This window comes from Colius striatus, chromosome 15 (assembly GCF_028858725.1).
Source record: "Colius striatus isolate bColStr4 chromosome 15, bColStr4.1.hap1, whole genome shotgun sequence".
Classification (NCBI taxonomy): domain Eukaryota; kingdom Metazoa; phylum Chordata; class Aves; order Coliiformes; family Coliidae; genus Colius; species Colius striatus.
The window spans coordinates 6,301,479-6,324,740 of record NC_084773.1 but is presented as its reverse complement, the minus strand read 5'-3'; the positions used below and the strand labels follow the sequence as shown (position 1 = coordinate 6,324,740).

General features: G+C 41.0%; 1 protein-coding gene across 3 annotated transcripts in view; it reads right to left on the bottom strand.

The window, feature by feature from the left end:
- The window catches only part of SFMBT1 (Scm like with four mbt domains 1), a 71,754-nt gene that overhangs the window by 11,544 nt on the left and 36,948 nt on the right, over window positions 1-23,262 (bottom strand). For all 3 annotated transcript variants that reach the window (XM_062008551.1, XM_062008549.1, XM_062008552.1), the window contains exons 2-12: window positions 20,764-20,920; window positions 14,828-14,922; window positions 11,016-11,256; window positions 10,505-10,593; window positions 9,411-9,657; window positions 7,401-7,498; window positions 6,286-6,387; window positions 5,401-5,551; window positions 3,559-3,641; window positions 1,571-1,697; window positions 770-883 (exon numbers count right to left, since the gene is read on the bottom strand). In XM_062008551.1, coding sequence (XP_061864535.1) covers window positions 770-883; window positions 1,571-1,697; window positions 3,559-3,641; window positions 5,401-5,551; window positions 6,286-6,387; window positions 7,401-7,498; window positions 9,411-9,657; window positions 10,505-10,593; window positions 11,016-11,256; window positions 14,828-14,922; window positions 20,764-20,791 — 1,375 coding nt within the window. In that variant the 5' untranslated portion in view covers window positions 20,792-20,920. The remainder of the gene's footprint in view (window positions 1-769; window positions 884-1,570; window positions 1,698-3,558; window positions 3,642-5,400; window positions 5,552-6,285; window positions 6,388-7,400; window positions 7,499-9,410; window positions 9,658-10,504; window positions 10,594-11,015; window positions 11,257-14,827; window positions 14,923-20,763; window positions 20,921-23,262) is intronic.

The following is a 23,262-nucleotide window of genomic DNA, read 5'->3' as shown; positions in this document are numbered from 1 at the left end:
CCCCCAGCAAACTTCTGGATTTTTTAATAAAGCACCTTTTATCTAATTGGGCTGCCCCCACTTCCTGCTCTGTCCTTGGCAGTGCAGACACATCTAAGGTAAGTTTATCTTGCTCTGACTTGCAGTAAATGACAGCTCCTTCTAACCTTTTATTACCTAATTAAATAAACATTCAGGAAGTTTTTCAGTTTGTCCATTAAACTTTAATAAACAGAGCTCACTAATCAATTAGAGAGAAGATACTATCTTATGCTACTCATTAATGGAGTTAAAACAGGTATGATTTACTTCTCAACATTTTGTCATGAAGGGATCATTACCATCTGCCTCACTGAAGAAGCTACTTCCCTCTATCCCAACCCCGAAACATACAAAAACTCAACACCATTTTGTTATGGCATTCATTTTACTTGCCTAAGTGCAAGTGTAAAATCACTATCAGGGTCAGACACATGGCAAGAGTATATGCATAGCATGCGTGTGTATGCACACACACACACAAAGTTTCTTTACTGTGACTACAGGATCATTTCGATGTGCTCATACAGCATGTGAGGGTCTCACACCAGCACTGGCTGTTTCCAAGTTCTATGAACTCCAAGAGGATCTAATAGCCAGGGGAACAGTTACACAAGGCACAGATTCTCTGTACATGCGGAACGTCTCCCGTTTCAGAGATATCAGCAGTAATTCTGCAGTAGCCTGCTGCTGAAGGTCTTGCCATGTCTATCAACCCAGCTAACCACTGCAAACAGAAGAGAACCGATACCTATTGCTTTGCGAGGAGGTCTGAGCTGATATCCATTCGTCTCACACCAACCCACTGGAAAGATATTCATCGATTCCACACTCACTATACAGTCAGGGACGGGCTTCTTGGAGCCTGTTCAGTTTAGAGAAGAAAAAAACGAAACAACTCAAATATAAAAGACCTCATTTGGTTTGTGCTTGTTATATGTTTGCTAGAGAAGCTGCTTTTACTTATGGCATATCAGGAGCACAATATCAATTGTTTACTCATCCCTTTTTACTGACCAGATTATCTCCTGACCTCATTTGCTTCCTCCTAAAGGTTGGAGATGGGAATTTGCAAGCCACAGTTTTGCAGAGATGCACAGTGCATAGTAAGTGCATGCTGATGTACTTCCAATCAAGAAATGGGATTATAATGGAGAATGGCTGTCATAGGTTTACTCTTCTTTAACGAAGAACTCTGAAAGTTTTCTTCCTAGGTCTGGTCAAAGCTGCTCAGAATGCAAGTCACTTATCTGTAAAAATGTTACAAGGCCTTTGCTTTCTAAAAGACACCGATCAGCACTTTACACAGTGCAGTAGCCTAGCACTGACACGCTGCAATGCACAAATGCCATTTTTGTCTGGCTTAAATAAACACTGCCATTCAAGGCTAACTGGGAAATAGGGGAGGAAAATGGGAGTTTGCTGTGTTTTAATTGAGGAAATGGTGACTTGCTGCCCATACTCTGCATGCTGGGAGTTTGCTCCTCAGGTTTAACGAAGGCACTACAGAATCAGTGCAAGTGCTACTCTCCTCTCCCACATCAAGGCTTACCCTCCAGCTGAAGCCAGAGGTAGGAATCTTTCAACTTGGTGACTGTAGCAATGCAAACTTCTTCAGGATCAACGGGGTTCACAGCCTCAAGTTTCATATTCTCTTTAAATCCATGGTCAGAAGTCAACTAGGAAAAAGAATACTTCGGTAAGATACCATCTGCATATCCAGTATATGATATGAATAGCCATGAACAGGAGCAACACATAAAAGCCTCAGGCTCTGAATAACATAAAAAGATATGCAGTCAGAGATTTCAGATAATTAGCACACTGTAATACATCTTACTTGTATTCAAGCTACAAGGAATTTAAGTTAAAAAAAGGCTCTATAGACAGTCCTAGAAAGTAACATGTTTGTACTCGCAAGTAAAGATCATGAGGCTCCCTGGAAGGACTGACTGCATTCTAAGTAACCAGGAATACTCTGCTGCTTGCTACCTAAGTGATAAGTCTGACAAATAGTCTGACCAGGTTCTCTGTTCTGTTAGCTTGGAAATCTACTTTATGTATGCAAATAACATTCTGGCCTCATCTGAATGAGTTCTGCAGACAACAGAGGAAGCTCACTTTTCATTTAACATTTTTAGGATAAGCAGGAATCTACTTTATTCAACAATACAGTTCACATTCACCAAAAAATCCTAAAATGTAAGAATGGATACTTCTTCAGCTCTGAAGCTCCTGAATTAAAGATAATAAGCATCAGCCAAACAGAGGATTCTTCCTCCCAGAGCCACTCTGCAACAATTACAGGATCAATACATTATGAATTCTAGAACTAGCCTACAGTGATCCAACTTGCCTCAGAAAAGGGATAATAAATTGAGTGACCTGCTCTAAGATGCCACAGCTTACAAGACAGAATAAGGGCAGCAACAATTCATGGCCAGCAATACCCTCTTAAAAAAAATGGTAATTACTCATTTTAACTTTTTCCTCCGAGCACTGCAATAGCCCAAGTACTGTAAATGGAACTGGAAAGCAGATGTTAACAGTACCCTTTTCTGCCTGACAAGGTATTGTGCCCTGGGAGACAGCAATACTGTCACTGAACCAGCAAAAGCCCAAAATGTAGCAAGTACTTCAGGCACTGATTAATGTAAAATGATTATTTGGTACTAATTTCAGATGACTTGGTATTGATTAATACAATGGCATGAATTTTTCAAGCTGAAAGAAGATTGAAAGAGTACATGAATTAAATTAAAATAAGGTCTATTAAAAGGCCCGTTTTCCACAACTGCAGGAGTGCCAAGGATTGATGATGTTTTATGACTGTTTTACAGTCTCTTACACATCTCAATGTCACAAAACAATAATTACTTTTGGTCAGCTTTATCATAACTGAAGCATTTGGTCAACCACTCCTTGATCCAGGAGCCTGGCATGCCACTACTTCAGTTCACGAATATTGCTTCCTCAGTTAACACAGGTAAGGTGTTAAGGAACTCAGATATATCCAGAGGTGGACAACAAAGCTGGTGAAAGGGCTGGAAGGAATGTCTTCAGAGAAGCATCTGAGGACTTTAGGCTTGTCTGGTCTGGAGAGGAAGCTGAGGGGTGACCTCATAGCTCTCTACAGCTTCCTCAGGAGGGAAAGTGAGGAAGGAGGTGCTCATCTCCCCTGGGATCCAGTGACAGGACACGTGGGAATGGTTCAAATCTGCATGAGAGGAGGTTTACACTGGACATTGGGAAGCATTTCTTTACTGAGAGGGTGGTCAAACACTGGAACAGGCTTCTTAGACAGGTGGTCAACGTCCAAAGCCTGCCAGCGTTTAAGAGGCATTCGGACAATGCCCTTAATGACAGGCTTTAACCTTGAGTCAGCCCTGGACTGGTCAAGACTAGGTGATCATTGTAGGCCCCTTCCAACTGAACTATTCTTTTCTACTTGGAAATGTAATTTAAGGCAAAAACATGTAAAAGGTTCTTTTCCCTGGAATCAAGAGCGTCACTCAGAAGAGAATAGAAGAGAGATTTTACCGAAGGGAAGCAGCTCTGGGGAGCTGCCTCAGCACCACATTGTTTGAGGTAGTCTGCCCAATCAAAGTCCTGCCCAGGATAACCTAGGTGAAGAAAAAGCAAAGACATTAGTTTAACAGCATGAGACTAATTTCAAGCTGACAGGAAGTACAGATCACTGAGATCTCTTGGTGTCACTCAAGTTTGTCAGCTGACTACACCAAGTCATCCGAGACCAGCCCACAGCAAGGTTCTCACATATTTGAGATAGCCTCTTTCATTTCATGTAATTCATTTTCCTTTCATGCCCCAGCATGACTCCCATTTTTGAGCTGAAATGATGTCAAACTACAAGTGACTTCACAGGCAGCAATCTGAAGCACGAATCAGGTACATCTGGCTAAGCAGACATAGGCAGCAACCAAAACAGGGGGAAGCATTTGCACCCTTTTCACAGGGTGCAGATGAAATTCAGGAAGTTTCTGCAGGATTACTTCACTGATGTCATGCCAGCTCTGAAACTTCAGTTTTTATTTATAATAGTGCACTGATAGTGTGCACAATGCCAATATGTTATTCTCTCAAAAACATGACAAATACCAAGTCATTAAAGAGAGCAGTTAAATGTCCTGTGAGGCTCATCAAGTTTGCTAACAGCTGCAAATCTGCACACATGTTTGAAGGGAAGACTCTTAATGTGGAGTCCAGCAGGAGATAGAGCATCTTTCCAAAGACAAATTAAATTCTTCTTGGAGGAAATATTTTGCTTCCCTGTTATCTAAAAAAAAGCAATTGGCTGATGGGAATTGGGTGCAGAAATGTGCTGCCATGATTTGTTGAGGCTGGCAGTATATTACCAAACAGACAACTGCAGCAATTGTTCCAGTAGTACCTTGCACATACTGCTCTACAACCTTTGACAAGGGGTTAGGAAATCAAACAAAACTTGTAATATAGTCTAAGGCTGTAGTACTGACAATCATTGACCACAGAAGGGCCTATTTATTTTTCTCAGTTTTATCAGTGTCAGTAGGGCTCCTCAGACCTCACACAACTCAGAATTTCCATTTGAGACAAGAGGCTTAAAATCTTGTTCAGTTTCAGTCTCATACCCAGAAAGTGAGATTTCATCTTTCCCATGCAAAATTCTAGGTAATGCTGGGTCAAGCAAAGGCATTTTCTGTACCTTACCCAAGGAAAGACAAGAGACAGACGTCCCACAATCTTTGCTCCTCTGATGTCACAAGCAGCTAAAAGAAAACATTCTGAATTCTGTGGTGCTGAACAGGAGCACTCAGGCCCTGGTTTTACAATACCATTGACAGTTCCATTTTGAGAAAATGAATGCATATTTCAGTAGCTGAGGATCACTCTCCTATTCCCTTATGTCCTCAAGCAACATTTCAGCAATCTGTTACCTTGTCTGATAGGCCATTGGAAAAAAAATCATTTCATTAACTTCTAAGAGATAAGATACTCTAAAAACAAAATGCTGGGTAACAATGTTCCATTCTGACTAGAAGCAAAAATCCAATGCAAAGACTACAAGCTTCTGATATCATACTAATTAATGTTGAAATCAACGTTGCCTTCAGCCCTTGCAGCACATACTCCATCCACTCAAGTGTTCAGGTTTTCATGCATGATCAGCACCCTCAGCCACTGTCATCTTCTCAAATCCAGGAAACTTCAGCTTCACTAATTCAAAGCTCCCATTTCTCAGAAAGGGATCTTTTCTGCTCTTTCCTTGTGCTGCTACATGTAATTCTTTTGCAAAAACACTGTGCTAAAGGCAGTGCTCTGGGGACTGGCAATCTACTTCCTTCAAAGAGGAGTGAGCATGACAAGCTTGCACAAACATACCTGGTGGGGGACTGAGATGTAAGCCATTCTTTAGACTCCACTGCACTGGGAAAATACCAGCACTGTTGACATGACAAATGTAAGACTGGCTGGTTGTACGGTCGGGTCTCAAGTCATCGATTTCTATCATGAAGTATTTTTCATCATATACCTGTAGTTAGCCAAAAGAGAACCATGTGGTCTGGTAAGGAGCAGATTCAGATCTACTGCTCCCTCTCCATCACTTTGATAACTTTATTAAACAGCAACACTGCCCAATGGAAACCCTTTACCTTGAAACACTGTGAGGGTTAAAATCAAAATCAAAGTAGAACGGCTGGGGTTCATAAACCATCAGACTCCCCTGCATTCCCTGTGTATTTAACAAAACCAAACCATGAAGCTGGAAAGGCAGAGTATGAGCACTTCAAGAATAAGGTGATCAAGTGCTATATGAAATTTTCTAACAAAAGATGTAGAGAAATCAGCTTGTCATCCTACTACTACCATTCTGTAATAACTATTTACTTCAAGAAGGTTGAAATGTAAGGAGTTCTGACACCAACTTTTGCAAAAAACAAACCCCAAAATCTATCTTCAACTGGATACTCAGATTATGAGGGATTATAGCTCTAATTTAAAAAAGATGGGTTTGACAATTTCAGCCATTTGATCTTTTGAGCTTGCATCTTTATGAATTGCTCTTCCTCCATCCGAATCTAATGACTTTGCCGGCAGCAGTTAAGATTCATTTTCACAACAACCTGACCCACAAGGGACATACACAAAATACTGCATTTGAAAACCAGTTCAAGATGTTAAGATGATCAGTTAATGAGAGTTTTGTGAGAACACAAGTAGCAATAGAAGTGAATCTTAGCAGGACAAGTTGAAGAACCCTGGTACCTTGAGAACTGTAGCAGGAGAGATTACAAAAGGAGCCATTGGGTCCACGGCTTCTAGCTTCATGCCTTCAGAGAATGAATGCACCCCAATCACAGGTTTATCCTGAAAAGTCATATATCAGTGTGATTACCTGCCTTCATCAAAAGAAGATGGATCTTACATAATTCAATTAAAGAGAATAACTTCAATTTTTATTAATTCATTCTAAGAAATCAGCATGTCAGAGTACCAGCAACCTCTCCATCATGAAAAGGCCAACTATGTCCTGTGAGACTGACAGCTTCCAACGAGTTTCAGGAATCTAAGTCTCCAAGATTTCCTCCTCTGACATTCTCCACACAGAAGCAAGATTTTATAAAACAAGGTGGTCTGGTATGTCAACAGAATTATTTTTCCTCCCCTAACCTTTGCCATTCATCATGAGCTACACTAAAGGGAACTATAAAAGTCTCAATTTTCAGCCTAACAAAAACCTGCAAAACGGGGCTCCTGCTCCAGAATGATGTATATCTTGCTCACATTATATTCTGCAACACATTCAAGAGCAAGAGCACATTCTATCCCACTCTGCTTATGGGTCCAAAGTAAGCTGAGAATTAAGAACCTGAAGGATGAAATCTACATTCCTACTTCTCAAAACGTATCAATATCATCTAAAAAAAAATCAGTTCATATGTATTTCAATCCAGCCTCATTAGTAATATTTGCTAATGCTCAGGATATCACAGGACACCCCATACACCACATGTTGGTGTATCAGGTTACAGATTGGATGTTAACACGTATCAGAACTTTTCAATGTGCTCACAAAATTAGAGAGACTGTAGTAACCCTACACTGTTCTAGAAGGACAGTAATCAGCAAGACAAGCTGGTGAATAACTGGAGATCTCATTACAAACAATCAGAACCAGGGACTTTTCCCAGTATGACAACTAATGGCTTACATTCTTGTGATGAGAGCGCTGTCAGAAGAGGGAGAAAGGAATAGTATTTAAAATAAAACAGGAAAAGAATTTTGAGTAATAGTGACTGACCACCCTGAACCATTTCTTGTGAATATAGCATTTTCATTATATCATCCACAGCCTTGAACTACACACACTGTGAATTTACCTTGAAAAGATCTGTAGGAACTGATGACTCCTCTTCCTCTTCTTTCACCTTCTTCAGGATCTCTTGCCAATCTGCTTCACTCTTCAAGGACCTAATGGCTTGAGTAAAAAGCAAAACAGTGAACAAAGTCATCTTCCTTCTTCTTTTCCTTCAGAACACAGTAATAAATCCAAAAGGTTGATTTGTGCTCCTCCAACCACTAAATTCCCATTTATTCACAATCTATGCAGATACCTTCCTTCTTAAAAAAACTAGTTTTCTTTGGCATTTGGATGTGTTACAAAAAGGGACAGAAGCCAAGCAACACTGTATTGCCCATATGCTGCCCAGTCTAGTTTTTCTGAGAAGACAGAGATCACATCAACAAAAACTGGACAAAGGTCTGATCTGAAAACAAATCCCCATCTGGATAATGTTTCCTTGTTTCATGCTTAAGCAGAAAGTTCAACAAATGTTGCCTAAGTCTGAGCCACACAGGTTACACTTTTAGCATCTGTAATTGCAGACCACACAGCTCTAATAGCAGAGAAACTACTTCTACCAGTGCCATCAGGCACAAAGGATCACTATGTCAAAGTTCTTATGTAGACACCAAACGAAACAAATCCAGTAGCTAACTGGTATTTTTTAAAGTCATCATTCACTTAAATAGAGCTGTGGAATTGATTCATCTATTTTCTATCAGTGACTTGGCGCCTCCCTGTTCAGACCCCTGTTCAGTAGAGATTGGTTAAGCCCTAGAAAAGGCAGCATGCTCAGTCATTTCAACAGAAATTGGTTTGCTTTCCTCAGCAAAGTTTAATTGAAAAAGAACCACAACACAAAGAACTTTTCTAAACAACCTGAATTTCCCCAACTAATAGCACAGAGTGTGCCAGAGCCTTAAACACACACTTGCCTTTGCAGAAAGGCTTTAGGGTAAATGATCAACATACTCTAGTTTTATCCCAAGGTTTACCCTCATCAGGAAACATGTTACATCACTGATCAGCTCATAACCAATCCATCTGTGTTTCAGCCACTTTATGCTCCATTTCTTTATGACCAACCCTGACATGCAATGCTTGGAAAATATGGTCACCCTCTGCTTCTGTTTCTATACACTCATTCCCCAGGCACTCATTTTTTAAGACATTTTCATATCCCCATAACATCTCTTTAGACAGTGCCTTAACTACTCCAGTGGACTTAAAGTCACAACTGGAAAAGCTTCTGTTGAGTACTACCAGATGACTTTTGTCTCTCCAGGAATACAAACAGTGAAGGCAATCCCTTCCTCAGTTTCACAAATAGGTGGAAAGTTTTGACTGGCAAAACCACTCAGTAACTTTTGGATGCAAGGGTGAAAAGTCTTGAAGGACTATTTCCTGATCTTTTCACTCACATTTTATTAAGTACAATATTTGTTGGATGACACACTGATTATACTCTGTCCTGGTGAGGCCTCATCTGGAGTACTGTGTCCAGTTCTGGGCTCCTCAGCTCAGAGGGACAGGGAACTGCTGGAGAGAGTCCAGCAGAAAAGTGCAGGGGCCACCAAGATGATCAGGGGTATTGGAACATCTTTCATACGAGGAAAGGCTGTGGGAACTGGGGCTGTTTAGTCTGGAGGAGACTGAGGGGAGATCTTATTAACATTTATAAATATCTAAAGGGTGGGTGTCAGGAGGTTGGGGCAGCACTTTTTTCTATAGTAGCCAGCAACAGGACAAGGGGTGATGGGATGAAGCTGGAACACAAAAACTTCCACTTAAATAAGAAAAAGCTATGTCGCTGTTCAGGTGAGGGAGCCCTGGCACAGGCTGCCCAGAGGGGTTGTGGAGTCTCCTTCCTTGGAGGTCTTCAAGACCCACCTGGACATGTTCCTATGTGACCTGATCCAGGTGAACCTGCTTCTGCAGGGGGTTTGGACTAGATGATCTCTAAAGGTCCCTTCCAACCCCTCCGTTCTATGACTCTATGATTCCATAGCCTCTGATCACCAGATAGAAGATAAACATTTTGAAGTACCTAGAGGTGGCTGCAGGCTATATCCATGTTGAGCTGCCCAGCCGACTTGATGAAGAAAAGGGTCCAAGTAGAAGAGCCATTGGTCAAATTTATCAGAATCCTCCAGCCCTTCATATCGCAATTTCAGTCTCCCACCAACATTTTCTACCACATGGACTATCCAGGCTTCCAGGGAATCACGCACATTTTGCAGTTCTAGTCGGGAGCCTGGTGCAATGAGATCCAATGGATTTTTCCCTCTATGAAGCTACAAAAAGAAAGCCAATTATTCTGTACAACCAAACAAAACAAATCCCATCCTTCCACTTTATACACATTATTTTTGCATAAAGTCTGAATACAGAATAAACACAGGTCCCTTACTAACATAAAGACAACAGAAATGACAGTGTTTAGAATCGCTAGTGCTTTTGCACTGCCTGTAGTCACACATTTCACTTCGACTCTGTCATTTTCAGAAGCATTATCACTTATATATTCAAGGTTTGAAGGAAACATGAATAATATGTTTCTAAAACTGAGTCATCTGGCATACAAAAATGACTAGACAGAAAACATACAAAAATTCAAATGTTGGTTGTAAAATAAGATGTCAACAGCATTTTACAAAAAATTACGTTCTGTACTTTACAGCCAGATACTGATACAAGGTGCAAACATTCTCTAAGTATAAAGCAGGGGTTAAAAATTTGTTCTTACTGGCAAAGATGCAAAATTTAAGAGAAACAATAACCTGTCCATTAGCTATAAATAAAAATAAGTGAAAGCAGTTAGTTGAGAAATGGGACAACATGAAAGTGAGGTAAATAAAACATTTTTTCCTTTGAGGTGCATAAAAGAGGAGGAGAATAGGAGCAAGACTGAAACCTGAACGAGTTTGAAGGTCTTTCTTTTGACTGAATTGTTTGACAGAATGTTTCAGAATGTTTTAGTTGTGAATGCTATCACAACTAAATACTACAAACAGGAATCTAATGTCAGCAGCAATGCTCCCTAAGCTTAAAAAAGGAATTGAACTGTGAATCTTAACAGGGATTCTCGTCTCGACAAAGGGGAATATCGAGTCCCAAAATGCATCACATTGCAACACTTACCCCTTCCAGCAGGTTAGCAGGAGCACTGCATGCTCCTTTCAGCACCTGCCGAAGGAATTCCTCCTGGTCAGGTATCTTGTCCTTAATACCTAAGTAAAAAGCGAGGAAAGACAGACTGTGATTCTTCCTGTCAGTTAAAAATTATTCAGACAAGACATTATCACACTCTTGTGCAGCTTAATTCACAAGAAGCTACCACATACTCACCAGTAACACCTTAAAAGAACAAACAAAACCAAACCAAAATCTTTAAAGGAAATGACTAAGCAGTAGAATTTGCAGGATGATGATGAAGATAAACACAAGCCTCTGTAAAAATAAGTCAGTTTCTGAAATTAAGCTGATTCCTCTCTGGTGAAAGGCCACTCTCCTACTCTAGGTGATGGAGTTTCAGATAAACATGGCCTCAACTTGTCACCACAGCAACATCACCTGTACATAACAGCAATTATGAAGAGTACCTGCCAGGCTTAAAAAGGACAAAAGTTGCTTCTACATATAGAGACGGTACCTTCAGGCACTTTGAGAATCTTCTTGTTTTGCTCACACCAGCCGATGGGGTGTAGATCAGCTGTCATGATATCACACCAAAAGTCAGCCTTGCGGTCTTCCCCGTAACCATCGTAACGCAACAGGAGCAGCTGCCCGCAGGTAGTAATGATGGTGGCTACCCAGTAGGTGTTTTGGTCAGACTTCACAGCAACTTCTAGCTTCATACCAGGAGCAAAACCATTCTGCAAACTTGTATCCACCTGAAGAGGAAGAAGATCATCACTTTTAAGTACCTCCCAGAAACTGTGGAACAAGGGGAATAATTCAGACATGTTCTTAAGCAAAAATCCTCAAGCCAAATGCACTTCAATCCCTTCAGAGAAACAACCTCATCACATTACGTGATCCAAACTGGAATGCACATAGAAGCATCATCAAAGGAGCCTCCTTTGCATTTCTGAGTATCTTTTCACCCTTAAATCAGTACCTTGCAATTCAACTTTCTGCCCTGGACAATACCTCACCCATCACTGGAAGCCTTTCCAACTCACAGCTGGGCTGTGAAGCCACGCAAAACTAAAGGTCAAGCTCAGCAACACAACTTTCTGTGTAAAACTGTATCTTTCAACCTCTTTTGTCAAGGAGCCGGTTTAAAGCACACACACACTTTAGATAACATCACTGCCCCTTCCACCATGCATGTTTAAGAAGTCAAAAATCTGCACAAATTGCAGAATAAGGATGTTTAAGGTCTCTATGCAGGAACCTATACAATTGTGCACACAGCATTGCTACATAAGTTGCATGGGACATAAATGGTATGTATTCCTCAGTGAACTTGTGGTTTGATAACATTAAAACAACCAATATTCTGTGTACTCTGTGTATATGAGTGTTGTGTGCAGCTGAGGAGTCTGACTGCATAGTACTCAGATACTGAAAAGAGAAAACACTAAGTTCCTCATACACCTAACTTCTCCTAGCTCAAACACTCCTGAAAGAGCAGAAATATCCTGTTCTGCTCTCACTACAGTTTGGTTCTGATCTACGCTTAATTCCACAGTCTCAGTCTTAATTAAAAACCTAACATGTCCATCTCCTGTTCTCAGATGAATGTAACTGGTGTTTTCTCTCTGAAGTGGTCCCAAGTTTCATTTCATTTTTGAATCAACGGCATTAAAGGCTTTCAGTATGATGCAGATGCAGTAGATATTTTCTGGGTTATTTATTATCAGTTCTGCGCTGATGGTTCCGTAACTGCCACAGCTATTATAGTCTCATCAGCCAGCACATACTGGTTTGCTAAAAATAAAACTAGGAGAACCACATCAGAAAGAAAAGCATATGCCTCTGTTAACTGTTCACATCCTTTAGGTTAATACCTGTCACTCAAATCCTTTCTTAAAAACAAAATCAGCAGGATCCAATACCTACAGGCATTTTTAAGTAGTACTAAAAAGATCATCTCTACAGTTGTCTTCCTCAAGAGACACTACTAAATAGTGTGATTCCCTAGAGGGAAGCCATGAGCTTGACACAAAGTCTGAGGAATTGGGAAATCTGTGCAGGTCTCTATACCCGAACTTTCAGGAAAGTCTCACAGCAGAGAGAGCTGCATCCAGTTAAACCAACAGCAACAGCTTTCCCTGAAGTCAGGTGCATTTTTCGAACACTGTCGTTCATGTTCCCCGGTGGATACATCAGATACCAAGAAGTTAGCACCCTCTCCTGGCAGCTGAGCAAGGCGACACCATTAAGTGGTTTAAAGCACAGGACTTTGTTTCTTTAGGCTGCCTCACCGAGCAGACAAGTTGTGGAAGCACTGTGAGTATTTTCTCTGGAGCAGCAGCTTTCTGAAAAGCCAAGATGGCCAGGAGCAGTCAGTGACTCCTGACCCCTGTCTCCTCCTTCCATCGAGCACTGTTCCCTATTTTGTGCCATGTCACAAGCCAGACCTGAGGATGCAACTCAGCTCAGAAGGAGATAAACCACAGACGAGAAGTATTAAAAGCAAGCAAGATGACAGAGCAAATACATGTGTTCAGATGATGCTGAACACTAACTTATTTTTCACATATGTTCATACATATATGTAAGCTGCAGAAGGGAATTCAAAAAGAGCACTCAACAACTCTAGAGAAAACGTATTTAGGCTCAGGGGAGGGTGGCAACATTTGCATCCAGTGCAACTCCAGGTTTTTGGTAAGATCTTTTTCCTGCTAGACTGTAGGCTAAACAGTCACCTTGATATCAATATTGTTTCAGCTTTAAAATGCAAACAAATTAAATATTGGAACACACTTATTTGAGGAAGCAACTTACTGTGAGCAAGATGCATTGGAAAATGTAAGAGCAACACTTTCAGAATTAATATAAGCATGCAAATATAAAAAAGTCAAAGTGTGTATTCAAAGTGTGTCTCCTGCTGATTAACAAAATACAGCTGCAATATTAATTCAGTTGGCCACTACTGTAAAGCTGGTATTACAAATAGTTTGTATAATGTCCAAGCTATGATAGCAAGCTCCTTTAACAGAGATCATGTAACACCAGTCACATTAGAGGAGCAAGCAGACCATTCGTCACACTACTGCAAAATGCCATTGCTGTGATTACACACTGCTCCCTCAATGTGGGCTCATGGACATTATCACTTTGAGTAAGCTTGCTCTTGCTAGAACCTTAGTATCCTAAGGAAAAACAAAGCAAGCATAGGCCTCTGCCCTTCACAAGTCAGACACTGGAATGTTTATCATGAACAAAAAACTTATAATTACAACCCAGTGTATGGAAGAGTCTCTGCAAAGTCCACATGTACCATGCACCTTTACTCCTAACACAACTGCCACATTTTAATAGATTCTTTCATGTTTTACGATTCTGCGGGTTATCCTTGGACTACAAATGCTTTGTGAGCCTTCTGTGAACCCTGTCTAATCCTTCTGGGCCTCTGTTCTCCTGATTAAAGTCTCCTTTACTGGAAGTGGGGACTCTGGACCTGAAAGCCTCAGTACCACAGAGTGCTTACCAAGTCATGTGCCACATGTTGCTACACTCACTGCCATGGTAAAAGATGCACAGCCAGCCTTTGAAAGACTATTAAACAGTAACTTCAATGAAGAGTTGGATAAGGATACAGGCTAGAAGCCTGGAAGGTGTTATTGGAAGAGATCCAAGAGGTTTTGAAATCAGGTCTGTACAGCTCACCTTCACTAATGACCCAGCAGAAGCTGCCAGGCTTCACATTTGGATCCCACCCAATGGGACAGTGCACTCCAGGATTTTACCATCAAACATTTGATTAAAGACATCCAAGGGTAAAGACAAGTGCTTATCAAGATTTCATCCTATCCATTAAGCCCGTGCTCAACAATGATCCTAATCAGTTTTCTAACTACTATAGTCAAGTGTTTGGCACAGGTATTACTTTCTCCTCGTCCTCATTGAGAGCAACCATAAAAACCTTCTGTGAGAGCACACTTGAATTCTATTGTACAAGAACTCTGCCACCAACATTGTGAAGTGAGTACCCTGCCTAGTAGTGATCACCAGAAGAAGAAAGAGATTGCTCAGTTTGGGCTTCATGAGAAAAATCAAGCTTATCTCCTGGTGCAGAAAGGAGCCCCTTAACTTTCAGCGCTTGTGGATGAGATTACCCTGTGCTACATACAGAAACAATAACAAAAAGGTGAAATGCCTCATTTCTCTTTAAGAATCTTGCTTCTAGTTAGTCTTCCAGATCTGAAAGCATCAACTCATTCAAAGAAACCCTAAGCACTCAGCTTATCAAAAAAACCCACATAGAAGATAAACACACACTCTCTTACTCACATGTTTAAAAGATCCATGGGGGGCTGCAGTTGCTCCTGTGTCTTCTAGATACTCATCCCAATTGAATTCCATTTCCTCCACACTGGAACCAGCATCTGGAGGAGAAGCCAAGCACATCCTATTTAGCAACTTGTTGGCTTAAGTTTTGGGCTACTAAAAACTACAGCAAAATCTGCTTCAATACCAAGTGACTATGGACACAAGTGCACAGTGAACTTCAGTTACACGCTTCAACACATAGACAACATTATTTGGCTGTTCTTTGTCTAAGAAGTACACTTTAAGTTGGATCTGGTCTAAAAAAAATAGTGAGACTCTGAGTATCTTGGATGAGCACAATTTGTTTACAATTTGTGAGAGGAGAACATAGGTGTAAGAGATCTTGTTTGCATCAATAAATAAAAGACACTCAAAAGTCTGGGTACACCAGCCCATCACCATTAAAAAACATCCAGAAAGCAGCAATGCCAGAGGTATTGAAATGAAAAACTAAAAAATATTGAAATATGACTCTCTTCTTTTTTAAGTTAGACAGTATTTATTTAAATGTTATAAAATACCAAAAGGACAGAGAAGGATTCAGGCTAGAACAGCTTGAAACACAACTGAAATCCAGAACACTCAAAATTAGTCACTTAACCTCCCCCCAGCTCATAAGGTGTAACAGCTTCTTTAGACCAAGAAAATCTCATTTCTGGATACATTTAAAGCAAAGAACATGCTGAAACCACTCAAGCCACAGTTCAAAACTCACTCAGGCTGTTAGGGAAGCAAGCAGCTGTAGGGAGCCATGCTATAAATTAAGTCAGATTTTCTATTACTATTGTCAAGCTTGTTCCCCAGCCCATGTTTCCCCTTCAGTTCTTGGCTCACTTTCCTGCTCCCCTCCCATTCCTATTTTCTCCACCATGTAACCCACTCTCCTAAAAAGATGCTACAACCAAGTGAGATTTGAGGTCCTCTGTTTAGTTCAGCATACAGCCATGGTAATACATGTGGGAGGGTAACACTGGGAGAGACTCACCACACCTAAGTGGCATTTTTAACCTCAACACAAACTACAGCTCTAGGTTCTGTAGTAAAATGGGATGGCAGTGTCATGACATAAAGAAAAAGCTTTTCATTTTCACTTTTAGACCATTCTACCATCTGCATCATAGTTTTCTTTATCAACGAACACAAGAGATTTCCATCTCTTGGTACCACGAAACTGCATACCTTGTTTACATTTGAAAACAGAGAAATCTCTATGTATCACACGCATGGAGAGCGCTCAACAAAGGTTAGAGGACATCAACACTTCCTACACACCCAGCTTTTCTTAGGACAGGTGGGAACTGTTCTTTCAAGAAATACTTGCTTGAGTAGGAAACACTACATGTTGAAAAAAAAATGAAGTACTACTACATGCCCTTATCAGACCCGTGGACATGCTGACAACCTGACAAGTATGCTCCACAACAGTTCCTAGTCCTCGAACAGAGGGGCAAATATTTGCCCAAAAGCCTGAGCTATGTTAAAACATCTAAAAACCCTGTAAGCCTTGAGCATAAAGTAGGCTTATTTTATCTTCCAACTGATTGTTAAGCTCATCTTGGGCTCTTCATTGTAATTCTCAGAATTACCATTTCCCCCAATTCAGAAATGTGTATTCAGTTGGCTTTTGTTTGCTGGTGACAGTATCTGTTTTAAAGGCAGCTCTTATCTCTCCCAAATTCACTCTCATTTTGCTATTTTTAAACAGCTAGGTGGTTATATTAGCCTTTCATAAACCTCTGAGCTCAAAAGATTCAGAGCTTGAATAACACCATCACTTTCAGGGGGTACTTTTGAATGTACTGGAATTAGATCTGGGGAAGGGCAGAAGTAGATTTTTTAAAAAACCTGAGGGAGTAAAGAGGTTAAAGTACAGACCACAGCTGTTTGCAAATGAGGGTGGAGCTGATAAAAGCTGTAGCTGCAAGTCATTCTAAGAACAATATAATTTCACTGCAAGATGTTAAAACAGATTAAGATTTCTTAACTCATTAAAACAACGCTTTACTTTAATACAACCAGTAAAACGCTTCAGTCTGCAGCTGCAGAACCCAAGTGGGAAGAATAGTGAGCTTTAGCACAACTACTATGATCAGCTGCAACCAAGAGTGAAATTTATCTTCTTGCTCTCCTGCCTAAAGAGAGACACCTCACCCTCTCCCAAGGAAAAGCACCCAGCTGCTCCACAGCAGCAACAAGCCCACTTTCATCCATCTCCAAAAAGCACTTTGTATGTAAAAAACCTCTGCTTGCAACGGCTAATGCATTCCTGTGTGAAGAGAAACATAAAGCAACGTGACTGCTCTGTGTTTTTTAACGAGTTTGAAAGCCAAGTAGCTCAACCTGGGAATACTACCCGGGCCCTGAGGCTTTCCAGCCGCGCTTTTTACCAAGCCGCTTGCAGCAACGAGTCTTCAATAACGTGTTATCATCAGATAACTGTCTAAGGGGCAGTTAAGCTCCTTAAATGAGGCACAGGTCACTTAGCACACTGAAAGGGTCAATTAGTAACTTATGTTGCCACTTAATTGCTACAAGGAGCTCCTGAGAAAGCCATTTTGCATGCTGCTCCAGCTACCCTTTTGCCTCTAACTACAGTTAAAACCAGTTCCCAATCGTATCAGTTACCACAGGTCCTTTGTCACTCCACTCATCCGCAGCCTCTGCAGCTTGCACGTTTTCATATCCGTAAGAGCTGCTTCCTTCAGGTCTGCACAGTGGTGAGAAGGGCTCAGATTGCTTTGTACTGTACAGTGCCCACATCTCACTGCACTGGCACACCCAGAAGTAACCCTGCAACTCATTTTTCACAGAAAAAGAAAAACCCCTTACAAATTCCTGTCCAACCCTCATTGCAAATGTAATACTCCTGTTGCTTTAGTTTAGAGAATTTTGTTGAATCAGATGGGTTAACTTTTTAAAACTTTCCACTGCTTCTGTTGTGTTCATTCATAGCACTGGTGTTACGGTGTTATGAAATTCAGCTGCTGGTGTTTACACTCTACTGAAGTTTTACAATTAAATGAGACAAGGTGATGAGCCTCAGACTTCGGCTGCTGAGCAAGCAGAGCTGGGCAGCTCAGATGCTGACCTTCCTTTAGGAGGCTGACACAGCTGAGGGCCATGCTTAGCTATAGGATTGAACAAATCTTAACTGCTGCTTCTCCTAGGCTGCCCTGCCACAGCATTCCAGTGTACTTAGCACAGCACTTATGGAATCACTGTGGAATATGAGAGACCTTATAGAATAAAGCTCGTAGCAAAAAATGCTGTCTGAGGTTCTATAGCGAGAGCAATTAATTGTGTCACGCAACAGGGTTACAAAACCCATGAAAAATCTCAGAAATCAAGTATGTATTTTTTGACATCTGAATGCAGAAACACTCCAGGAGTGTGCTGAAAGATCATCTCTGGTTTTCTGGCTTTATTGGCAGGTCATTTGTAGCTGAGCAGGCACTGTTTAAATCAAGCCTTTCAGGTAGCCTGGAGGTATTTTTTGTAAGACTCTATTGCACAGCACTATCCTAACAGTTCAGCACACTGTGGGATACACAGAGGACCAGTTCAATGAAGTGACATTTCTCAGAGGCCATACGTCTGTATTAAACATCCTGATCAGCCTGAGTTCAAACTACTCAAGGAAACCTCAGATACTTACACCAGAAGTTCCCACTACTGTGAGAAAACTTGCAAATTAGTTTGACAGATGGCAAAAAGCAAAATCATATTTAATCCTAAAGCACAATTTATTACTGTAATGCTGCATGAGTGTACACATATGTTCTCTTTCTCCTCATATCCTTAATTGTAATAAGTCTTAAATTAATTCAGCTATTACACGGAGACATATTTTTCTGTATTGGACAGGACGAGTGAGCAACACAGTAGCTCAGTGGAAAAGCACAACCTTGACAAAAGAAGGGAAAGAAACCAGATGCAACTCTCATCTCTGGCCTCATCATACAATTAGTTTTTGTCAGTAAAGCTTTCAAATCAAGCTAACTTTTTCTCGAGTAAAATCTGAGAAGTGTTCTGCAGAGGTTCTGTGGAGAATGCTTATCCACTCTGGAGGTGAGAAAATTGTCTGTAAGAATATTACAGGTGTATCACTTCCCATTTATCACTGTTTCTAAAGGCATTACTGAGAAAACTAACTCTTCCTTTCTGAATTTTACCATGAATCACGACCTGCAGTTCTCTGATACATACAGGAAAAGCAAGAACACCGAATTGTACCCTTTGGACACAAGAAGGTAGTGAAATGTTAAGGAAATTAGCCCTTAAAAATACTTGCAATGGAAACAGCCTACACCAGACTGTTTTGATCTTTGGATTTGAGATAAATTCCCACTGCAAATAATTTTCATGCATCTTTAATATGATTTAGTTGAAGATTGTCACATTGGACATTTAAGTACATCACACTGAAGTCTGCAAGACCTTCAATTAAGGCTAATCTGAAGGTTTCTCACCCTGAAACTTAGATATATTTCAATCTGACTTTAATAACAGTTAATCTTTTCCATCTAAAACAGCTGCAAGGCCATGAATAAATAAAGACAGGTTGGAATTTCAGCAGCTGAGAGAGACTGTGACAAGAATGAAAGTTGTCTTTTTCCCTTGTAGTGCAGGACAGCATCCTGCAAACAACCACCTTGACCACTGTCTGGGCTCTTGTAGGCAGAAAGCCTGTATGTAAAATCAGCCTGTACTGGTGCATGGGGTTGTTCCTCCCCAGGTGCAGGACTATGCACTTGTCCTTGTTGAACCTCATGAGGTTCCTCTCTGCCCAACTCTCAAGCTGGTCAAGATCCCGCTGAATGGCAGCACAGCCTCTGGGGAATCAGCCAGTGCTCCCAGTTTGGTGTCATCAGCCAACTTGCTGAGGGTACACTCTGTACCCCTATCCAGGTTGTTGACAAAGATGGTGAATCTGACTGGCCACAGAACCAATCCCTGTGGAACTCCACTGGCCACAGGCCTCCAACTTGACTCTGTGCCATTGATCACCAACCTTTGGGCTCTGTCATTCAACCAGCTCTCGATCCACCTCACTGTCCACTCATCCAAGACACACTGCCTGAGCTTTCCTATAAGCATATTACAGCAGATGGTTGTAACAACTGTTCCAACACTTTAGGTAAGGACTTCCTCAAGGAAATGGAATAAACCATGGCAGGCAAGTCAGAAAAATGGATGGTGCCCCACTCCATGTAAGAGTGTACAATCCCAGAACGGCTTCAGAAAGCTGTTAGTAAGCCCAGCCATTCCAGACTGATACTCTCCCCAGCGTGGTATTTCAAGGTGAACTAAAACCTTAGCTAATTTATCATAATACACCACTCTGCAGCTGGCCTGGAATTGATATCCCAAGCTTACCAAAGTGGGCACATCAAGATACATCTGAAAAGCAGGACAGATTACAGTGGCAGTAAACAATTTCAGTCATCTGACTTTTTAAATCAGTAGCAAAATCTTGTCAATAATTTTTAAGAAGACAAACAGAAGGACAGAAGAAGATAATATTAAGCACTTAGATAGACTTTTTCTTCTATTGCCTTAAAATAGTAGTGGTTAAAATCACTGAGCTCTTCATAAGCCCACCTCACAGTGGTACTATGAAGTGGAAAGACAGTTTCTTAAAACCACAATTACTAAGGTGGGTCGTATTTTTTTCTCCTTTAAGCCAATGATACACTTTGCTTTTCAAGCATAGCAATAACAAACATAAGCTCTGCAGCCAGAATCTAACTCACAATCATTGAAATTTGAGTTTCTCACTGTATACAGCACACATCAGACACATGCACTACGAAACATCACTGTGCTCATCTTTGTGTCATCTTGCTTGCCAAATTTTTTGAGAATCATTAGCCAGGGAGCTCCGCTGGACTATTTACCTGCATCATACTGCTGTTCTCCATTCATCTCCACAGTAGCCCAGTGGTTATTTCAAGCAGCCAGAAGCAAGGGAATCCGAGACTGTCACAGTTTGGTGGTCATGAGTTGGCTCCTGCCTTGGATACTACTGGCAGCCAGGACATTAAAGAAGGGATCCTGAAAAAAAACATGAAAAGAACAACTGATATGAAAATCTTTATGGGATTTAAACTACTTTTAAGATACGTTAAAAACATTACTTCAGCAATAAGATGAAAATCTTAAAGCAAATGAGAGCATCTCGTTTAATGTATGTTTAACTCTTCCACACCCTTCACCTGCAGACCACACCAACTCTAGGAAAAAAAGATATTTCCGAAATCAGTCAATTATAAAGCTGACTTTCAACATCTCTTCAGTCTCTCAACAAATCCACCCCTTCCAAAAGCTCCTTCAACCCTTCACAAGGATAAAGAAGTAGGGAACTAAGCAAATCATGTCTTAGGTACAAGACAAAACAGGAATCCAGCTCCTTTGTAACCTGGACCAATAAAAATGTCCAAAGTCAAGACAGACAAACTGGTACTGGCTAAAAACATGTACAATAAGGCTTATGAAATGTCTGCTCAGGTTAGGGGTTTCTAATACTTTAGATACTGCTTCTCAAGGTACACCTGGACAGGACACACTAACTATAAATGACTAAGACACTATCCAGCCCCTCTCTCTGAAGAAGCATATTCCACCTCACCACAACTGCCAGCAGACCTTAAGCAGCTTTATGGAGGCTGCAGCTGGAATTGTATTGCCGTTCATAGAAGCAGCTTGTGAACTACAGCTGGTTGGAAAAATTTGAACTAAATGTTTTTTCTCCTTTGAAAATCTGTCTATTTGTTAAAAATGGAAGTATTTTGAAGAAGCAGTTCTATGACAGGGAAGTTTAGGTAGTAGAGTGTCTGGTTCTGCCAGCTCACCTGCCCAGTTGCTCAGCAATCTCCCAGAGCAAACAGAGAAGGCAGCTCCCCTAATCCCAGGCACGAGGAGGGGGTGGATGCCCCTGGCTGGGACCGGAAAGGGCAGTGTCACTGTCCCTGCTGATAGCCATATCTTTAGGCTCCCACAGACCCCACACAAAGCAAGTTAATCAATACACGCCTCCTCCATTTAGACACAGAGAACTTGGAAAGAAAACGAAAGGGGAAAACATGTAAAGCTTCCCAAAGTACCCTAATTCCAGTTGGTAGACTATTTCCGTGGCTTAATTGTAAAATGTTGTCTCTCAAGCTGCAAATGTCCTGAGCGTGTCTATGGAGCATCCAGGCTTGCTAGCTGGCAACATCACACAAGTCAAACCAAACTTGAGTTACACTCAAAGTGAGATGCCAAAGTTGCACTGAGCTACAGTTTTTTTGGCAAAGCACCTAAAAAGCCTGGCTGAAATGTCCTGTACACAATACTGATAGCTTCATTCACACACAAATAAACAACAAAGCTGAACAGAATTAAATATCCACCAACAGTGCTCAGTGGTTTAAGAAGCTCTCAAGTACCATCAAAAAAATGCAGCCGACTTCAAAAATTGCCATTAGATGTGAGAATGAAAAAATCTAAAGTGTGTAGCAAGAAGTATCATTAAGAACTCGTATTGAATGGTAGTTTAATGCCACAAGAAGCTACTGTGTAGAAGATACTAATACAGTTTTATTCACTATAGCTTCAGGAATACGTCTGGAAGGGAACTCAGCTGCCAATTTCTGCAATACTGCTTCTAACCTACTCCCCTCCTGCTCAAAAACACTGTGCTCAGCATATACCTACAAAGTTAACTCCCAATTCAGCTCTGTCTCCATGAGAAAGCTTCTGAGAAATTAAGCACAGTCTCCACTAGTTCCTCACTTACTTCTCCCATGCTCTCAGGACAAAGCAGTGCAGGCTAAGTCAATGCAACCACATGCTCCCAGACTACCTCTTCTGAAGACACTCATTCTGTAGACAGTGTAAGCTTCCATTTATTACATCCTTCATGAGATAATGCTGGAAGATAACGTCACTGGCAACCTGCATGATGTTTGGCACACGGTGAATTACTAACCCACAAAATACTTTTTAATGATTAATCAAAATATCTCTTGGTAACTACCTATCGTTAAGTCTATCAGCTGTCAGATTGCTAAGCCAAAACAAAGGCAATGCTGTGAAAAATGCTGAGCAAAGCATGTAGTCCAACAAATCTGAGGGTGCACCATTGGTTTCTAACAGCATAGCCCGGGCAGAATAGCCCCCTCAGAATTTGATTGCAATGAAGATATTTTCAGTTTATGGGATCCAGCTCTCAATTAACTTCAATACTAAACTAGGTGATGTAAAACTAACATAAACTTTTTTTGCAGTGTGGAAATATTTAAGATATATACGATCTGGGTTGTGGAGGCTCCTTCCTTGGAGGTCTTCAAGATCTGCCTGGACACGTTCCTGTGTGACCTGATCTAGGTGACCCTGCTTCTGCAGGGGGATTGGAC